General features: G+C 40.9%; 1 protein-coding gene across 1 annotated transcript in view; it reads right to left on the reverse strand.

Annotated features, from left to right (window-relative positions):
* prim2 (DNA primase subunit 2) overlaps window positions 1-22,453 on the reverse strand; it is a 135,151-nt gene that overhangs the window by 14,227 nt on the left and 98,471 nt on the right. Inside the window, exons 8-9 of the mRNA XM_007894089.2 lie at window positions 10,566-10,692; window positions 7,628-7,710 (exon numbers count right to left, since the gene is read on the reverse strand). Coding sequence (XP_007892280.2) covers window positions 7,628-7,710; window positions 10,566-10,692 — 210 coding nt within the window. The remainder of the gene's footprint in view (window positions 1-7,627; window positions 7,711-10,565; window positions 10,693-22,453) is intronic.

Below are 22,453 nucleotides of genomic sequence, written 5' to 3' on the forward strand. Positions count from 1 at the left end.
TTTATTCTTCATATACTTTAAATACTTTACAGTTCCCTTTTATGTTACCTGCTAATCTTTTCTCATACATTTAAACTATATTCTCTGCAATGGTTTGAGATGTCTCAATAATGTAATAAGACGCTATATCAAATGCAAGCAGTATGATTATTTCTATTCAGCACTGGCCTTCAATATAACAACAACAAAATTACATTTGTGCAGCGCCTTTCACATTGGGAGGAGGTCTCAAGGCGCTGGATAGTCAGTGTTTCAGACCCAAGCTGGGGGTCAGGATTGGGGAGGGTGAAGGGCAGGAGGGGAAGCAGGGTGATCGAAAGCACAGTTGAAGAGGAGGGTCTTGATATGAGTCTTGAAGGAGGTGAGGGATGGGGCGAGGCGGAGGGACTGTGGGATGGAGTTCCAGAGGGGAGGAGCAGAGTGGCAGAAGGTCCACCCCCCAATTGTGGGGCAGGCGAGGCTGGGAACATGAAGCAGGCCGGAGCCCACTGAGCGGAGGGAGCGGGCAGGATAGTAGGGGGTTAGGAGGTTGAAGAGGTAGGAGGGAGCAAGACCGTAGAAGGCTTTGAAGGTGAGGACCAGAATCTTGAACTGTATCCTCTGAGTGATGGGAAGTCAGTGGAGTCGGGCGAGGATGGGAGTGATAGGGTCACGGAGCCTAGTGCAGGAGAGGACAAGGGCTGCAGAGTTCTGGATGATCTGCAGCCTATGGAGGGAGGAAATGGGGAGGCCGACAAGCGAGGAGTTTGCATAGTCAAGCCTCGAATGTTATGAATGCACGTATGAGGGTTTCAGCGGCCTGCGGTGTGAGACAGTGTCGGATGCTGCGGAGGTGGGGGAAGGCAGAGCGGATCATGGCACGGACGTGGGGTAGAAAGGATAGTTGAGGGTCAAACAAGACGTCAATAATAATAATAATAATAATCCTTGCATTTCATATAGCGCTTTTCACGTCGGGAGGATGTCCCAAAGCGCTTCACAGAACACACTGTAAAGTGAATTGACTGTTATTTGTGGGCGAACGCGGCAGCCAATTGCGCACAGCAGTGTCCCACAAACAGTCGTAGATTGAAAATGACCAATTTATTATTGTTTTTGGTTTTGGAGGGATTATTATTAAGTCAAGGTTCTGGACTGGCTTAGCAAGGTGTAGTGTGAAGGACCAGGAGACGGCTGGTTCAATTTTGTGCTGAGTTTGTTGGTCTCAGGCAGGGCTACTTACTGCTAAATAAACAGAGGAGTGTGGAGTAAGGAAACTTGCCCAACATCTCTCCCTGCCGGGAATCGAACCCAGGTCTCTCGCTTGCGAGGCGAGTGCACTAACCACTGAACTACAGGACTCCACAAGTATGGGTATCTGCTTCCGGTCCCTCTACTCAGTAGGACTGGTTGTGTGGCAGTTGGGCGAGGTTAGTCTTAGTGGTGAAGCCTCGACATTTTGAGTGGACAACCACACTCACTGCCAAGACTCACAGATGAACAACTGGTATCGGAAGGCATCTGTGGAACTCAGCAAAAGGAGGCCAGACGAAGAGCAGAGGCATACGCCAGCGGGGAAAAAAATCAGAAAGATAATTGTACACCCTACATTGTTAGGTAAAAAAAAAATTCTCGTGCTAACCACTACACTACGGGACTACACTCAAAATTATGGAATTGTAAACACATTCTGTTCCTTAGTTTTAAATGTTATTGACTGGAAACAGTATGTTAACTTTGAGAATGAATAGCCATGTTTGTTTCATATATATATCTATATATATGGTTTATTTGTATAATGATACAATGTATTGGGTTCCTAGTTGCTAGAACTCATTTTTAAACTCATTCAAAAACATTATTTTTGGGCTACTTTCTAGCAAAGAAGTGCGAAATCCACATTCCCCACGGCCCAATAAAGACTTTTCCAATCTCAAGCGAGAATCAGGCAAACCGTGAATCAGGCCTTGGGAATTGCAGATTAGCACAATAATAATTAGTGAATGAAATCTATTTAGATACTGCATTCTTGACCCAGAGGTTACACGTCATAAGAATACACTTTCCCTTTAAGGGCAAATTCTGTGCCTTTCATTTTGTCATTGAACATGAGTGCACTGACTGAATCAGAACTACTCGCAATTAGTTGCAATTTGTTCCACACATTTATGATAATGTGTACAGAAGCAAAGCCCTTTAGCTTTAGTTTTCATAGCTTATAATTACACCCGGGCACATTTGTGGTTCAGCACAAAATACATCTTAGCATTTCTTTTGTACATTCTCATCAGAGAAAATAACTGTTTTGGTGAATATTTCTATTCTTCAGAACATGGGGAATACAGAAACCTTCCCATATTTTCCATTACAGTACACATGGTATAGCAGTGGGTCAACATGCAGAGCAAAACTCCTTTACACTACTCAAGGTATGTGCTACGACTTAGTAAAGGACACCTGCTGGCCACTTCCACCACGGACCATGTTTGCAGCCTCTGAGTGAGATGGCCAAAATTCATTGAATATTCACATGCTCCGGAAACCATCCCCCAGTTCACGTACAAACCCTTAACTGCCCAGTGCAATGGGACGTCCTCCCAACATGAAAGGGGCTATATAAATGCAATTTGTTGATGTTGTTGAATTGCGGAGTTCTGTAGCTCAGTGGTTAGAGCACTCGTCTTGCAAGTGAGAAACATGGGTTCAATTGCCAGCAAGGCGAAAAGCAGGCAAGTTTCCTTACTCCACACGCTTCTGTTTACCTAGGAGTAAGTAGGATCCCGGTTATTAGTCGATTGATGGATTGCTTTTCCGGGGGTAATAATTCCTTACAAAAAAATAAAAAAATTGTTCACTTCAAACCATGACTGTTTGTGGGACACTGATGAGTGCAATTGGCTGCTGCATTTCGCCCACAAAATATACAAGTCAATTCACTTTACAGTGTATTCTGTGAAGCTCTTTGAGACGTTTCGAAGACCTGATAAGGCGCTATTATTATTATTATCGTTATTGCAAGCAATTCGGCTGTCAATATGAACTGAACTGGAGCTTGGACTGGTTTACATAAGACCCAAAGCCAAAAAAGAAAGTCGCATTCCATCCATCTGGGCTGAACCCAAATAACAACCCCAGAAATGCTTCACCCACTGTAGTATCCATAACTTCTATTCGCAAAGGGAGTAAGTTGAGTTTCTTCACTCTCATAGCTCAACGATTAAATATCTGGAACAATGAGGTCATTTTCTACATCTTATCCTTGTGCCTTTTTTCTTTAAGCAACAAACTAAATGAGTCAAACATTTTACACAGATGGCAGTATGCCAGCTAATCAGGCACTACTGTACTTTGGGGGGAAGAATAAAAAACTCACAACCCAGGTCCAGATATAGTATCCGTAGCACAATCAGCATTTTCTCCAGGAAATTCCCTGTGTAGCAAGCTGTCTTGCTAGACTTCGGGTCTGATGAAAACTCAGGCTCTTGCCAAAATGTCACGAGTTTGTATGCTGTAGGGGATACGTTGAAGAAAACAGGTGCTTATTTCGGATGCAGTGTTTATGGTGCCTGAGCGATTTTAATGTCTTCATGAAACGTTATAGAATTATAGTCAATAGGGAAACTGTAGTCATTCCAAGTAATACCACAGATTCTACAAAACCTTTCTATAATTAGCTAAGTAACACGGGCCTTCAACTTCACATTTGCATACAAAGGTCAAACTGGAGCTGACACTAGTTTCAGTTCTAATAGTCAGGGGTGTAACAACACAGAATTAGCAATTTGACCAAAATATTTATTAGAACTTGAAAAGCTGTCCTGTAAAGGTCCTCCACCACGCTGAAGGCAGATCTCTGCCAGATAGCTGATGAGGAATCTCTGAGGCTTGGGGCAACAGCTGCTGGAAGGTGTTACCTGAAGTCCGAGTCTGTGAACACACATTTGTTCATCCAGGGCCTGGAATCCACCTTGATTGGTCTGCAGAGAAGCAAGCAGCTACTGCTTAAGCTCCCACCACCAACTGGTGGAACCATCACTCATTGGGAAGAGATATATGTTCAGGCTACGGACAGGAAGATGGAGGTAATGCTCTCACAGATTTCATACTGAGCTGTGTTGCCCACAGTGAGTTCCTGGTACCTGCTATCCACTTAGCATGAGCTCAAACCTGTGCTTATCGGATGTCACTTGACCAATTAGTAGCTATCCATCAGGGAGTGGGAGGTAAGCAGGGTTTCCTTTTAACTGAACTGGCTCCAAGGTGACAATGAAATGTTGGAATCGAGCCAGCCCTCTGTGGTGGACTCGGGAGTCCAATTCCTGAGCAGGTGGGTCCACAGTACTCCAGGGCACTGCTGATGACAGCACAGCACAGCCCGGCCTGGCACATCGGCAGCACTTGGAAGCGCAGACCAATCACTGGGACAGGTGCTCCTCCACCTCAGCTCCCATTAACCCTGCAAGCCAAAGCCCTAACAGGTAGGGTGGTCCTAGATGAACAAGCACAGGAAAGCTTGCTTTCAATGGCAATATATGTGGGTTTAGCTGGTTAGACTCCAGCAGTACCCCAATGCACACTCTGGGATCCCCAAGCCTTGGCTCTTTCCAATCTGCACTGAATACTTTTTGGAATTAGGTAAACAGGATATGTCCCTCCAGGGAAAGAGAGTGCATTCCTTTCCAACAAATATCCATGGAATTTCCACGTATAGGTGGGATGCATGGAATTCTCAGTTTGGTTTGGATACGGTTAAGCACGATGATGGGTTTTCATATGTGTCAAACACCCATCTGATCCCAAAAAATGAAAAGCAAAGAAAAATAGCACTCACATTTTTCGCCTAATGTTTTGCTCTGCATTCCCACAATACGCTTAAATATGAACCTAATGGCATGAGTAACTTTTTTTCAGACCCCACTTTTACGAGATCTAATAATCCATGAAGGTTTTGCTGGAAAGTCTCTGGTTAGCGAGTAAAATGCTTAACATCAGTATGCTGTCAAAAAAAAGGAATTTTTACGAAGGTCTATAATTATTTCAAATCATTGAGTAGCCTGCGTGCGGTGCTCTGGCTCTGAATAATTCTGTTTACAGCACTGTGTTAAGGCTGGGATAAGTTAAAGTTGTCATTATATGATGAATTGACCAATGATGGGGGTGGGGAGAAAGCTTTCTGATGAATGTCAGAGATGGTAATCGACAACGAAAATGTCGTACAACTGACAGGCTGGTTGTAATGAAAATACGTTGGAAGAAAAACATCTCGTCTTTTCTTTTCTTTTAAGATAACAGCAAGCACAACTCAATTTATGTTCCCCTGGAATAAAAAGAGAACGCAGGGAAAAATTCCTAGAGGATTTTGTGATGAAGTGCATTTATTCCTTGTGTACACAAGGGTATTTGTAGCTCTGCTGCTAATTATTTTTGAAAGATTGAGCCCTCTATTGCTTTGCAGGGTCAGCAAAGCAGCAGGATGTGTTAGAAACAGCTGTCCGTTCATTGCTAACAATTTCAGTGTTTCTATGACAAGATTTAAATATCTTGCCTTTCAAAGAAAGATCAGCATTGCCTGTCACCAGGTAATTAGTGGCTGAATTAGCTGCAGTGGGACGTCATTAAAACATGATCGAGCTCCCTTGTGCCTAGATCTGGATTAAGTGTTTTTGTAAGTAATTTGGTTAATCCTTTCCAATGAGTTTAACGAATTAAGTATATTAAGATCACACGCGAAAAATGACGAAACATTCAGTGTGAATAAAGGAGGGGGAGGAGGAAGTTTTATTTTAATTTGTAACAATTAACTGACCTTTTGAACATATCCACCACTGTTTTCAGCATCTGTCAAATGGAGAGATAAAGCCCTGAACCAAGTATCAGTAGCTAAATATTTCAGCAAGGCCTCATACACAAAAATAGGTTCCCTAAAAGTTTCTGACTGCTTTTTGCCTTCTAGTTTAGATCAGTTTCATCAGCATGGCCCTGAAATTGAACCTGGAATATTCTTGGCAGTACATAAGTTCATACTAACTGCAATGTACAAGGTGTCCACAAAGTCCTGTTAACCCCCATGTTTCTTTTCTACGGTACACTGATCAACACCTGAAACGTGAGAGAATGATGATAATTTGTTTAGAAGTAATTTCACCCACAAAATATAGTCGATTAACTTTACAGTATATTCTGCTGAAACCCTCGCCCATGCCTTCGTCACTTCCCAGCTGGACTATTCCAATGCCTTCCTCCCTGGTCTCCCCAGCTCCACTATCTAATCCAATTAATCCAAAATCCCCACGTGAAGGGCGCTATATGAATGCAAGTTGTTTTTAGAAGCGCTTTCAGACGTTTCTAAGAAGTGATAAGGCACTGTATCAAATGCAAGGATTATTATTATACTGAGCCAGACTGACATCTATCTGAGTGAACTCATCAGGGAATAGAATCAGTATGTAGAATAACAACAACAAATTACGTTCGTACAGCGCCTTTCACATCATGAGGACATGAAATGAGATAAAGGCCTGGACTATTCCTACCCAGCTACTGATGGCAGTGGATTGAGCTCCACCCAAATCACAAACAATATGAGAACTTTTCTTTAACTATCTCCACACCTTATTTTGGTGTAAGGTCAACAGCAAATTATTGACAGTCACAAGTCACACAAAATAAAACAGAGAGCTGATTATCCACATTAATTGGAACTGAACACTTTGGAACTGGTTACTTTGCAGATAAGCAAACACTGCAGAGAATTGAACATCACGCAATATACAACAAGTTAGATTTATATAGAGTCATAAACGCTTGTCAGCTTCTTGGAAATTGGCTACAGAGACAACTAAACACAAATAGTCTGTAATGTAGCGCATTGTATCAGCCCTTCTCTGACCTTTTCTCTGAAACTCAAATGTTCTCTTTCTCTTTCCTTATCTCTAAAATATCTACATATAACCCAAACTGTATAATGCATAAATATAAAGATTTATCTTCACTGCTGGCAAAAAAAATCATTGGTGTGTGATGAAAGCACGGATTCACACATTATTAGGCTTGCATGGTTAGCAGCCTTTGAAACTTTGAATTCAACTGTGGATACACTCACAATTTTTTCTGTTGGGAGTTTCGGGACATCCTCCGATGTGAAAGGCGCTATATAAATGCAATTTGTTGAAATAATCATATAATAACAATCCTTGCATCTGATATAGGGTCTTATCACGTCATTGAGATTTCTCAAAGCGCTCCACAGAACATATTGTAGAGTGAATTGACTGTATATTTAGTGGTCAAAACACAGCAGCAAGTTGCGCACAGCAATGCCCCACAAACAGTCGGGGATTGAGTGGCCAAATTATTAATTGTTGTCCCCCAGGCCTTGCATGCAACATCCACATCAGAGCTCTCTGCAGATAAACAGACAAGCAGAAAAAAATACTGTTCTAGTTAGGTTCCGATTCTGTACATGGCTAGATTTCTCTTGAATGAGTGGTTGCTCTTTCCACAGATTGCATCACGTTGGAGTTAGTGTTCTATGCCCACAACCCTGTGTGTGAATAAGCTGTTCCTTGAGTCCAGTTGGAAGTAACTTTTCTAAAGCTGGAAGACTGATCTCTAGCGCTGCAACACCGATAAATATTGTATAGCCCACCTGAGTTATTCCTGCAGAAGGAATTTTGTACGATTGCAGCTTCTGCTTTAGGAGCTCTGGATCACTGTGGCGGAACGGACATCCTGCAAGTGAACCAGAAAGAACACAAATGGAATATCAGTGATTAATATAATAATCCTTGCATTTGATATAATGCCTTATCACATCACTGAGCCATCTCAAAGCGATTCCCCTAAAAATTGTGAATTTACTGTATTTGGGGGTGAAACACAGTAGCCAATTGCGCACACCAGTGTCCCACAAACAGTCATGGATTGAGTGACGACATTTTCTTTTGAAGGCATTATTACCCCCGGAAAGCGATCTGCCAATCGACTAACAACTGGGTTCCTACTTACTGTTTGGTAGACAGAGGCGTTGTGGAGTAAGGAAACTTGCCCCGCTCAGGAATTGAACCCGGGTCCTCTCGCTTGTGAGGCAAGCACCCTCACCACTACTCTGGAACCACTCTATGGGACTCCACATTACAAGTTAATTGGCCGTACGGGTAATTGAGTTTACATCTTATAGGTGTAAAGATAGATGTTCAAATATAGAATTACTAAACCAGTGCAGAACCTGCGGTGAAACCTGGGCCGTCCTAATGCTGAGGTTCAACTTATTGAAAATAATGAAATTAATTTGTTTCAATTGGTTAAAGTGGCTAAAAATTGGTATAAATGCCTAATTTCAATCCTCAAGCATTCTATAAAGATCTCCTCTGCATTTCAATGCTAAAATAGTTAGTAATTGCCTTCGAAGCGCTTTGGGACGTCCTCCTGACGTGAAAAGCGCTATATCAAATGCAAGGATTATTATTAACAGGCAATACAACAAGATCTCTCCTTCAAGGTCAGCTAAAATTTGCTATCCACATTAAGCAGGTCCTTATCTGACAAAAACAAGCCATGACAAAGGAGTCCTGTCGCTCAGTGGTTAGAGCACTCGCTTTGCAAACGAGAGACCTGAGTTCAATTCCAGGCAGAGCAAAACCTTGGGCAAGTTTCCTTACTCCACACAGAGCCTAATAATAATCCCTCCAAAACCAAAAACAATAATAAATTGGTCATTTTCAATCTACGACTGTTTGTGGGACATTGCTGTGTGCAATTGGCTGCCGCGTTCGCCCACAAATATACAGTCAATTCACTTTACAGTGTGTTCTGTGAAGCGCTTTGGGACGTCCTCCCGACGTGAAAAGCGCTATATCAAATGCAAGGATTATTATTATTATTATTATTTAGAATTTACACCCTTTGCAAAAATGCAGTCAATGCAAATTGATCAGTGCTAAAATCCAGATCAATAAGATATACTGTGAAATATTCAAGCTTTCTTTCTTTTTCTTTAATATTAAAATTACAAATCAGAGAATTTATCCTCAAAATAAGACCCCAAAAGAGACTAGAAAATGCTATTTAAAAAAAAGGTGGTATTCATGTGCTGCAATTATTAGCAGATATGAAGCAACAGAGGGTTTCTGAAAGAAACCAGACAAGTTCCTGTCAAACAAACAGATTCAGGATTATTAACTTTAGAGACGTTTGAAGGAATCTTGTGAAAAATTGGATGGACAGCAGTCAGGCGACTGGAAGGCAGACATTTCTTGAAGCATGGAAAGCTAACATGGCAACTTCCAGTCATTATTTCACCGCTAGCATCACAGCAAAACAGGAAATGACGCTAATGACCTAATGATCCAGAAATCAGTAATTTTGACAAGTAGGAATCCGGTTGTTACTCGAATGGCGTTTCGCCTTTCCTGGGGGTAATAATTCCTTCAAAAATAATAATAAATTGGTCACTTCAATCGACGACTGTTTGTGGGACACTGCTGTGCGCAATTGGCTACCGCGTTTTGGCCACAAAATATACAGTCAATTCACTTTACAGTATATTCTGTGAAGCGCTTTGAGACGTCCTCCCGACGTGAAAAGCGCTATATCAAATGCAAGGATTATTATTATTATCTCAAAGACGCAATAGGGTGCTATATCAAATGCAAGGTTTATTATTATTTTATTGCAAAGCCAACCAGTACATGGGAAGAGGGTGAGTGAATGGGGTCTAAAATCACAAGAGCATTTCAACCTCGTAGCAACAATTCTATAAAGGAATGGCACTGTTCTATTATGTTTAGGTGTTATGCTCATCAGAACACACTTCTTTCATCTGGGTATGAATACAAGTAAGTTTTCTGCTTTGTCGAATAAAACCAGTTTTCAATTCATTTCCAGGTAGGCGAGACACAGAAAGCAAAACATCTCTCAAATGAAACCCCTATCATGCAGACAGATTTTAAATTTAGAGAGGAAAATATTACATTTAGTGCAGTAAATGGAGGTGATGGAAGGGGGCGGGGAGATGGAAATAGAGAAGATTTACGATGAACAACGTTCAGGAACAAGGTTACGCAGGAGGGAGTTTTGTATTGCATCGGGGATATTCCTGACCCAGGCATGTTTTATTAGGTCACTGGATGCAAAAAAACATTTCCCAGAACTGTCAGTGATGCATACACGTGGGGGAATTACAGCTATATTATGACCAAGCAATAAATTGCTCAAGTGTCAAATAAAAATACACATTACAGTATTTTAATTTTAATGGACTGCTGTGTTGCTCTCTTTCATTAATGAACAGCTCACAAGTCCCAGGACATTTTCATGGTGTCCATTTCAAATGTATCAGACACCAGTGGTAAAAGAGAGCTCAGCTAAGTGCATTGCGAAGCGCAGCCTGAATGAATTCCCCTTGGCTGACCTAGTTCAGTAACAAGGCAAAGCCAAAAGAGTAATGGACCTGAAGAGTGACAGTGATGACTGGCATAAGCTACATTCTCTACCCCTGCTGGCCAGACAGCCAAGCAATCAATTTTCCTCTCCAGCCTCCAAGTCCTGTTATGCGCTGGGAGATTGTGAGCGGCCTGTGAACTCACCATGATAGTCCCCTTGACTTGGGAGGTTAGACAGAATGATCTTCATGCAGCTGTACGGAGTGTAGTCTGTCCTCTTCCCTTCCTTTCCAAAGCTGTGGCGTATATTGTAGGAGTACAATTTATCAAACTGGATGACAAGAGCAGAATAAAATAAAAGTTGTCACTTATTATACACAACTGTTTTTTGGGATAGATTTTTTAAAAAATAGAACACCTATTTGTCTGCTACAGAAGGAATATGCAGGAAACTCGGCAGCTGTGACTGAACTATAGATGTCCCTGCAGTGCAGAACCATTTACACAAACAATATCCAAATATAAATGCCACAACGTGCAGCATCGCATGAACACTGAATAACATAAATTATATTCATCGCTTGGAATAGGTTCTAAGATATTTATAGCTATCAAAACAAAATATTTTCAATTATAACACCACATTTTACCTTCTGTGTACTACTACAGATTAAACTGGCAGTAATTTAATTGTATTTTACAGACAGGTTGCCTCACTGTTCTTTCGAAGTATTTACTAGCCACATTTCATTATACATAACAATAACAAGCATCTTCAGCAGGTAACTTAATCAAGTGTCTCAAAGAAACTTTTTAGAGTTGCGGAGAAGGAAAAAGTACAAGATGACCAGTTTCTTTTGACTTTGGAATTGTCTAAATTACCAAGATATTATTATTAATAATTCTTGTATCTGATATAGTGCCTTTCACATTAGGTTGACGTCTCAAAGTGCTTCACATAATTTACTGTAAAGCGATTGTGTCATTTTTAGACAAATGCAGCAGCCACTTTGCACATAACAATGTCCCATGAAGTAAATGACAATTTTTGTTTATAGGATTTTTGGCCAGGACACCAGGAAAACTCCCTTTTCTTATTGAATAGAATCATGGGATTTTTTAACATCCTCCCAAACAAGCGGACTTGGTTTAGCATTTCACCCAAAAGCCATCATCTGTGACAATCTAGAGCACTCCCAGCCTAGACTATGTGAGCTCAAAGTCCTGACCTGGGGTATTAACGCACAACCTTCTGACTCAGAAGTGAGAGTGCTACCAACAAGAGCCAGGCTGGCAATTAATTTTATCCTTCCTTTCATCATGGAAATACATCAAGCAACAAGAAAATATAGTCATTACACTTTACAGTAAATCCTGTGAAGTGCATGGAGGCATCCTCCAGACATAAAAACCACTATCTCAAAAGAAAGGATCATTTGTTGCTTCTTTTAATATCCCCTTTGCCAACTCTAACTGTGTTAGCAAACTCCAACTGAAATCCTTGAAAGCTCAATAAAACATTAAGTACTCAGTTGAGGTACTTAAAACTCTGTGCTCCGGCAGAATTCCCCACTTTCAAGTGTGCAGAATTAACAGAAAGGAAATTAATTAGCTGAAGTCTGAAATCCTCATATTTCTAAGCTTAAGATGATTTTCTTAAAATTCAAGGATTGTGAGAAATTTGCAAATTAAGGTTTATATTTTATTATAAAAAATCCAACTAATGATTATCGTCCGGGGAAGGGGGGGTTAAGTGCGGTTTCATTGGAGTTGAACCGGCTCCAAGGTGACATGTTTGGCAATGGAATGTCAGAATCCAGCCAGCCCTCTGTGGTGGTCTCGGCGGTCTGGTTCCTGAGCTGGACGGGTCTGCAGTCCTCCAGGGCACTGCTGAGGAGCACAGCCAGCCTGGCTGTTGGCAGAACTTGGAAGGGCAGACCAGTCACTGGGGGTTGGGATTCTTCCCACTCAGCTCCTGTTAACCCTGCAAAACAAAGCTCTAAGGGGAAGAATGGTCCAAGCTTGATACGCACAGAAAAGCTTGCCAGTCAGTGCTCTCAATGGCAAGTTATGCGGTTTTAGCTGGTTAAGCTCTAGCAGTACTCAAATGCAGCCTCTGAGTCCTCAAGCCTTTGTTCTCACTAACCTGAACCTAATACTCTTTGGAATTAGGTAAGGAGGGTGCAGCCATCCAGGAGCAATGCACATTCTATTGATTCTATTCCAGACACAGGTAACTTCCACTCGTAAGTGGTATGCACTTGTAGCACTCTTTAGTTTGGATACTCCTAAGCATAGTGATGGGTTTCTGCACACACCCACTGCCCCCGACATTCAGGCTAAAGAAATAACAGACTTATACTATGAGAATTAAGAGGAATAACTTCTAAACATGAATATAAACAAGGCGATGAATGCACTCCACAGTTTTTGAACAAGTGGATGACATAAGGCCAATTAGACCCTGAAGGCAATTTCACAAACTGGAAGAGGGGAAGGAGAAATCCAATTTTCCTTATGTCTCCAGCATGTCATCCTGTCTCTTTCAGTACATAATTACTTGCCCTCATACAACAGTGACAGAAACATCACTTGGTTAAGGGCGAAAGCTCAGAGCCACATTTAGACATCCTTGTTTGACCCAGCAAAAGATGCATGTGATTATGCAGGCTTTCATATTCAAAGGTCTCTTGAACATCTGTTTAGTATTCAGATAATTTTTCTTCATACCTGAAGATAAAGAAAGCTTTCCCATATGCTTTCAAGTTTTAATGTAATACATCAGAACTTATTTAAATAAGCCTAATCCTGTCTCCAAAAATATGAATTATAAATAATGAAACGAGTGGACGCTATACAGAGCTTTAATCATTTTAGGGCACGTTTTAAGAGCCCATTTAAAATCAAATGGGTAAAACAAAACTCAGATTAACAATCTGCATAATAGTTTTCATTATTCTTTTGAGTGTTATTAACACTTCACAAGGATACCGGGAGGTGAGGATAGGAGGAGGAACAAAGAGAAAGGAGAGATTTCAGGAGACAGTCATTCAATAAAACTTTGTTCACACAGCTTCATCCAATTAGGTCAGCTGATAAAAGTACAGTCTGTTGCAAAAATAGTCACCTGTACCCCATATCAGAAGGTTGCAGGTGTTTGACATGATTTGACTTTGATTTCACTTTGAATACCTTTCAAGGACAAATAAAAATTCCAGACAAAAGTGAGAACAGCGATTAAATGAAACTGGTTGCAAGCGTAGCATACTATAAAAATACAATATAATATACGCTATATAAAAAAATTAGCCACTCAACCACGGCTGTTTGTGGGACACTGCTGTCCGCAATTGGCTGCTGTGTTTCACCCACAAAATCCACTTTACAATATATTCTCGAAGACGTGATAAGGCGCTGCATCAAATGCAAGGGTTATTATTATGTGAAGCACTTTGAGATGTCTCAATGTCATGATAAGGAGCTATGTCAAATGCAAGGATTAATATTATATAGCCACTTTCATGTTGGGAGGATGTTCCAAAGCTATTTCATAATTCTGCCTGGACACCAAAGCACAATCTTATCTCTTTATTCCTTCCTTTGAATTTCTTCCCTTCCTATGCAATATATGCTTGACTTCCACTTGACAAACATGTATGAGCTCACCACTTGGGAAACTGAGGGTGCTGACGACTCTTATTCTATCATTCAGTGGTTCAGCAAGTGACCCTCAATCAGGAAACTTGAGGACTGAAGCCCTCTACAAAATGTTAATAAATACTGACCTCCTTAAACAGGGCAAGAATAATTTCCACAATTAATGAGATCCAAGCACTGAGAAAGGACGAGGAAGGAAGATGTGAAACATTTAGGAAAATTAAGTTATAATTTAACAATGAGGAAAGCCATACCGAGGTAGATAAACTAACCACAGTCGTTATTGGTACTTGCTCTGCATACAACAAGGAACAGTAACAGCACAATACAATACATGCAACTACACAAGCACAATCCCCAAACATTTCTTTCTTTCACTTGCTGAAGTCGTGATCGGTCATAGGCTACGAACTGGAAAGGTAAAGTGTTGGAGCCAGTTGAACTCAACTGGCTCCAATGTGATGTGCTTCATAACGGACTGTCAGAATCCAGTCAGTCCTCTGTGATTGTCTTGGTAGTCCGGTTCCTTAGCCATTTTGGTCCACATTTCTCCAGGGCCCTGCTGATGACAGACCAGCCAGTCTGGTTCACCAGTAGGAGTTGGAAGGATTAGAGCAGGAATTTTTCTTGCTCAACTCCTGTTAATCCTGCAAGCCAAAGGCCTAAATGCAGTGGTGGCCAACCCATGGCCCACAGGGCTGTCAAGAACATTCACACTAATCTCGGTGCATCTCTTTTAAATCAATGTTTCCAGTTCTTTTTTGATTGAATATTTCTTGATGTATGGCATAAAACAGTTGCATTGTCAGCGATATCGTCCTTTGGGTGGTTACCAAAAGCCTCATTCCCAAAGGAAACAAATAATTGTCAAACTCTATCTGCACAAAAGTTTATTGTCCTGAACGCATTAAATAGATAATGATACAAAGTGACAAGTGAAATTCAGAAAAAAATCATTCAAAATGAATGAGTCTTTCAGCTTCAGGAAGGTCCATGAGAAGGGGTGGGAAAGGTGGCATCAATTTGAACGTCAGAGGATAACTGTGCCAGAACACATCATTCATCAGTATCAGGGCATCTTCCTGACGGCTTGTCAGTGCTAAATACCTAAAGATCCGAGAATCAGGCCTACAAGTCCTTTTTCCTCCCAAACCTTATTAATAATGCTTTGAGCACAGAGGAAATGTGCACAACAACCTCTTAGCCAGGACAGCTACTGCCCTCATATTTCTAGAAAAGTCTGGAAGCCTCTTGTGAAATTCACCTGTCAATTTGGCCCATCTGAAACTGCCAAACATTGTACGAGAAATTGAGACCTTCCACTTCTTAAGATCACCTCCCCCCTCCTCAGTATCATGTTCCTCCACTGTCCAGCGCTCTGGGACACTACCCTTCGTGAGGGGCACTATATTAATGCAAGTTATTGAGAGTCCGTTTGTTGGCATTAGCCAACTTGCTCCAAATTTCTGCTTAGTGTTTGATGACCTACCCATGGGTTTCATTAGTATCAGCCCCATATTTGCACATCATGGGCAGAATGCTGGGATCCAATTAATGATTTAACCGTCCAGACACACTGTGATTTGCACTTTTACAAAGAGCACTTTACACATCTTCATACATATCCTTATAACTTTCAATTATATTCTTAAGCACACTTATTCAGTTTTTAAAGCAGTTAATCGACCCAGCATAAACTACTTTTACTGAGAATCTATTCCACAAATCAAATAACCTACAGGGAAAACAGCTCTGCTGGTCTCTCGTCTCACAAAGCTTGGTTAATCTTGTTCTGTTGCCCTCCAGTACTGAAATTGCAGTTGAAGTTAAATATTCTTCTATTTTTGTGCATGCCTTTAAGCAGTTTAAATAACTGGCACATATTCCCTTTCAATCTTCTTCGACAATGAAAACAAGCCATGTCACTGTTCACAACATAAGGGCACCAATTCCTGAAATAATTCTTGTGGCTCTTGCTGGAAACATCTGGACCAGTGTGCTGTTGCAAGACAGATAATAATAATCCTTGCATTTGATATAGCACCTTTATCACGTCTTCAAGACATCTCAAAACGCTTCACAGAATATACCGTAAAGTGAATTGACTGTATATGTTCCATAGATAACGAATATATTTCTCCAAAAGTTCACAACGATTGTTGGAAATGCACAAGTCGATCAGCATCTGAAAGAGAAAGCAGGTTTAACGTTTCAACATGACCCTTCAATGATATGTAATGAAAGGTCATATCTGAAGCATTAACCTATCTTTTCTATTCTGATGCTGTTGTGTAATAACATCTTTTTACTAAACGTTTGCATGCCAAAGGAACCTTTTAACTTAAACTCTACTTTTACTAATGTACGTTTGAATTAGCACCAATAATATTGAAACCTCAAGCGGAATTATTAAGTGTAGTGACTTTGTGTTTGCAGGCAAATGCAACAGCCATTTGAGACACAGCAGGGTCCCATAAACAGCCATTACGTATATTGCCAATTTTTCCTGGAGGATTTGTTCATTCCATGTCCACTGTTGTTCTGGCCGTCTACTGTCAGACATCAAGTCTTGGATGAGATTCAACTTTCTAGAGCTAAATATGGACAAGACAAAGCCATCCTCCTCAACTCCCATCAACACCTTCTGCCTCTTATTTCCCCAACATTCCCAGCCTCTCTCTTAAACTGACTGAACCAGTTTGCAATCATGACATTCTGTTCAACTTCAACTCCACAAATGGCCTCTATCCTCCTGGCCCTGATTAAGACTACTTTTCTATCTTTGTCATTTTGCCAGACTCTGAATTTTCAAATTACCTCCTCATCAGCCTCACCAGCTCTACCATCGACACACATAGTAGTTAGGATATGGAAAGCACTCCCAGGAACAGTGTTTGAGGCAGATTCCATATTATTTTTGAAAAGGGAGATAAGATAAGGGTATGAGAAAGATGTTCACCCCTTCTACTCAGCAAACTCAAGACCCAGGTCAGGCAAAACTTTATGCGAGTCTCTTTACTGCACATGTCTCTGTTTACCTGATACTAAGTAGGAAGCAGGTTGTTAGTTGACTGGCGAATCGTTTTCTGGGTAATAATCCCTCAAAAGAAAATTTGGTCGCTCAATCCACGACTATTTGTAGGACATTGCATTTGACTGCCGTGTTTCGCCCACAAAATACACAGTCAATCCACTTTACAATATATTCTGTGAAGTGCATTGAGGCATCTCGAAAACCCGATAAGGCGCTTTATCAAATGCAATGATTATTATTATTATTAAGATTGCTGCATGTCCTCAGCCCTAACTTTGGCAGCCAAACCTTCTGCAACTATGCCTCTCCCCTCTGGAACTCCCTCCCTCAATCCCAGTCTCTAAAAGTTTGCCTAAACATCTGCCTCTGAGACTATGTGACCTACCTCCTTCCCCCGCTGGGTCTGGTCTCTGTAAAGCACTCCTAGATGTTACTCTACGCAAAGGGCATATAAAAGGAAATATGTTGCTGTTTCTGGCTAGGACATGAGGAAAACTCCTTTCTGCTTTCCAATAGAACCACAGAATCTTTAATGTCTACCTGGTCAGGGAAACAGGAATTTACTTCAACATCTTATCCAAAGGACAACACTCCTGACACGTCGGCACTCCATCAGTACTGCATTGAAAGCACTCCCGAGATGTGACCTTATGTAAGTGAAAAGCGCTAGCTAAATGTTGTTACGAGAAAATCAGCCTAGACTGTGGACTCAAAATAGTCTTGGAGAATAATCTTGATTTATAATAATAATAATCTGCATTTGATGTAGTGCTTCACAGGATCCACTGTAAACTGCAGTTAATGTACTTTGTAGGTGAACGCAGCTGCCAATGTGTGTACATCAATGTCCCACATCAGCCATTTTTTTCATGTAAGGATTGTTGGCCAGGATACCAGGAGACACTTCCACCCTTGATTTGCCTGGTTAAGACCGTCAGGCTGACAGGATATTTTTTTATATTAAACAGAGCTCTGCTTTTCTTAATCATTGCCATTTTTTAAACCAAAAATTTTCATATGTTCCTCCTTTTTTAAAACAAAAGGCATTCTTTACAATTCTGTACCAGAATGGATAAAATATGAAAATCCTTTATAACTCAACCCGATGGATTACACCACCTACTAAATACTCCAGGACACATTTTGGGAATAATGCCACATAAGATAACAAACTGACAGTCCAACAAATATAATTCAGTGGGAAACAGAAAACAAATAATCTCACTTCTTGTACATGCACAGAATGAAAAATGCAAAGGCAACTTCAGGTCAATACGTTTAGGTATCTTTACAGCAGCTTGCATTCGGATGATAGACTACCATCTATAGTATGGAATGTATAATAATCCAACAAAGCTTTTTGGAAGAAAACTTTGAACAAATACGTTGAATTTATTCTCTTGCAAGACTGTTCTCCAGTCTGGCACCCGAGTACTTGGTAGAAAGCTTTCTTTTCATTGCATATCCAAATCACACACCTATTTCGCCCACAGATATATGGTCAATTCACTTTACAGTCTATTCTGTGAAGCACTTTGAGGCATCGAGAAGACGTGAAAAGCGTTATATCAAATGCAAGGAATATTATTATTATTATATGAAAAATGACCATCTAATTCACTTCATTTCTATCTACCTGCTGTCAGAAAAATACTCGATTCTGAATAGCTCATTATCATTTTCAAATTACACCAACTCACAAGTTTACATTAATAGATCAATGATAAGAAAAGATGTACATGTATAGTGCTTCATGGGAATAATCTATTTGCTTTAAATCATACCAATAGCCATAAATTCTTGTCAAGGAGATTTAAATAGATGCCTGAAAGAGAGGGGCATGTGCAGCGAGCAGAACTGGATTAAAACAGCTATGTTAAAACAGTGTAATCTTTATTCTCTTGACAAGAAAACATTATGTATACTTGCTCAATTTTGTTCTTTCCTCTCCTAAAGGCTTTTCAGCTTAGTTCATCTTTCTCCTGGGGTACAGTTCCATAGTACCTGCCATTCACTATGTAGGGGCTCAAACATATGCTTATCGGATTTCAAATAAACAACAAGATCATCCTGGGGAGGACAACCTCAGTCAACCAGTTCCTGAGGTAGGCAGGTCCACAATACTCCAGGGCACTGCTAACACAGACCTGCCAAACCGAGCTCATTGGTTGGACTTGATGGTCATGACCCAACTGTGCAGCGCCTTGGGACGTCCTCCTGACGTGAAAGGCGCTTTATAAATGGAATCTTGTTGTTGTTGTTGTTGACTTGCAGGAGCAGATTGGGGGCAGAAATACTTCCCATTCAGCTCCCACTACACGCAAGCCAATGCTCTAATGGGTAGGGTGGACCTACCTGGTCAAGCAGTGGGAAGCTTGCCAGATATTGTTTTCAATGGCAAGTTTCCTAACTCCACACAATTCTGTTTACCTAGCAGTAAGTAGGAACCCGGGTGTTAATTAACAACAACAAGAAGATTCCATTTATAAAGCGCCTTTCACGTCAGGAGGACGTCCCAAGGCGCTGTATCGATTTGAGGATCGCTTTCCGGGGTTGGTAATCACTTAAAAAATTAAAAATAATAATTTGGTCACTCAATCCGCAACTGTTTGTAGGACACTGCTGTGCGTAATTGGCTGCTGCGTTTCGCCCACAAAATATACAATCAATTCACTTTACAGTATATTCTGTGAAGCGCTTTCAGATGTCTCAACAATGTGATAAGGTGCTGTATCAAAAGCAAGGATTATTATTTGTAAATAAAACTGAGATTTGAACCTGCATCTTTCAGGTCTGTGTTTCAGTGAGGCAATCAAAGGAGCAAGAAAGCAAGTTAGCAATCCTCAACAGTAAAGCTCGTGTTGTCCACATGAATAAACCAAATACTGAAAACACCACCTCTGGCCTGCAGTAAATATTCATCATCTGTGCGTAATTGGCTGCCGCGGTTTGCCACAAAATATGCAGTCAATTCACTCTACAGTATATTCTGTGAAGTGCTTTGAAATGTCTCAACGATGTGATAAGGCGCTATATAAAATGCAAGGATTATTATTATGGGAATTTCTGAGATCTTAATCAAATTTCCTGGAAAGGTTCATCTAGTTCATGTTGTGCAGAACTAACTGCTCAGAACCTCTACGCCATTTCAGGAGTGATGGAATGTTCACCTGGATGGGTGCGGATGTAAGAGTAAGCACACTCGAGAAGCTCAACATCATCCAAGAGAACGTTTGCTTCATTAGAGCCCCAACTGTTCAAGTCGAGATTCACTCCTCTTCATGGCTTCTAGCTGCTGAGGGCCGGATGTTGGATTTGGCCTGCACGTCTCTTGAGTTTGTCATCAGACAACGAAGTTGGGAATGGATCGGGGGCTGAATAAAGTCATCCCTTGGGGCAGATGTGGCCCCCGGGCTGCCTGTTGCACCACCCCGATCTACGGATCGCACTGCAACAACTCACAAACCTTGCTTCAACAATACCTCCAAGGTCTGCAACACCACCACCCAGAACAAGAATCTATCCTGACTTTAACATATACTGTATACGATTTATAATGATAACAGTAATGCGAGCTTTACTGTACCATTCTGGAGCAACTCCAAAGTAAACAAGGAGGCTAAATGAATAGTACTGGATTACCATCTCATCTGACTTGCTCACATGCCTGTAGAGGCACAAGCTAAACTCAGGTCCTTATGTTCTCTGAAGTGGTACAAGCAGTTAGTTACAACACAACTGTGCTAGGATAGGACCAAATGAACCATTTCACACTTCCGGTTTGTAATTGAAATGACAATGCAGCTTGCTGTGGTTATTTTGATGGCCCTGTTCAGTTGTGAGTCATTATTTTATGGCCCAGTCAATGACAATCACATTTATACAAACGAAAGCTGCAACTAAAGTGCCATCGGCCAATCTGGTTTTCCCTGTAGCAACAAACACTATTTCCATAGTTGCACAGATATTTCAACTGCAATTCTGTTGTGTGTGAAGAGATACAAAGCTGTATATTCGGCACGATTTTCAAGAGACAATGCCAAATTAAATTGTGTGAGGGAGAGGAAGAAATAATTACTCACCAAGAAAAGAAGCCAAGCACAATCCTACCTCGCACAATAATATTATAATAATAATCCTTGCATTTGATATAGTGCTTTTCACAATATACAATTTATAAGTCACACTATTTCCTGGATATTTTTCCCCCCTGTATGTCTTGTACTGTTGAGGACTTGGAGGATATAAAAGAACGATTTCACAGTTTCTTCCCTGAACTGGTGAAAAATTGTCAATGTTAGAAAAATTCTTCAGGTAATGTCAATAGCTAGGATGTTAGTAATTGCATACGATAGAGTGCTTTATACCAGCAAATTGACGAGCTACAGTACTCTGAAATGTTGTGGCCGTTCTTCTATGTCCAAAAATCTATGCCAGTAGATCCAACTACCAACTAGTTCTGGCTAGTTCGAACAAATGTCCTGTTTGTGTTCCATATCACTCCATGGAACATTAACAACAAGATCAACTAATTAATCTCAGCCACCGTGCTTTCAGATATGTACCTCACTCAAGATCTGGTTCCAGAAACAGTTTTCCTCATGCATGGAAAAATCTGTTTATACCTGCTGAATTCATCCCAAGGAAGATCTCACATCTGTGCTCTGTCCCTTCAGCTTTCACCCACCTCAGTAACATTGCCCACCTTTGCCATTACCTCTCCCCTTGGGCTGCCAAAACCCTTGTCCACACATTCATCACGTCCAAGCTAAATTATGCCAACTCTCTATTTGCCGGACTGCCTGTTTCTTCTCTTCACAAGCTGCAGCCCGTGCCTTCCTGCACTACAACAAATTGCATTTATGTTGTGCTTTTCACATTGGGAGGCTGTCCCAAGGCACTGAGGGCTCTGTGAGCCTATCACCCCTATGCTTGCCTCGCTCCACTGAGATACATATCTGAGAACATGGTGGCTGAAGGCTCAGATTAATTAGTTGATTCCCCCAACAAATCGGATTCAAGATCCACGTCCTAACTTTTAAGTCCCTCCATGGTCTTGTTTATATGTTCTATATTCCTAGAAGCAACTCTTCTCTAGGATTAAGATTCATAAGATTCTAAAAATCACAGCAAATATGGAAAAGGCCATAAAGAATGTAAATAGCGTCCTTTGTTTTATATCCAGAGCAATAGACTTGCAATAGTGGGGAAGTTATGTCAACTTTATACGAAACCTTGGTTAGACCATATTTAGATTACTATGTGTAGTTCCAGTTGCCATATTGAAGGATACTGTTGTAATAGAGAGTGCAGCGTAGATTTACTGGATGTTTCCAGGGTTGACTGAATATATCTATCAGGAAAGACTGAACAGGCTAGAGCTTTTATCTCTTGAGATGAA

This window comes from Callorhinchus milii, unplaced genomic scaffold (assembly GCF_018977255.1).
Source record: "Callorhinchus milii isolate IMCB2004 unplaced genomic scaffold, IMCB_Cmil_1.0 Scaffold3, whole genome shotgun sequence".
In the NCBI taxonomy this organism is placed as follows: domain Eukaryota; kingdom Metazoa; phylum Chordata; class Chondrichthyes; order Chimaeriformes; family Callorhinchidae; genus Callorhinchus; species Callorhinchus milii.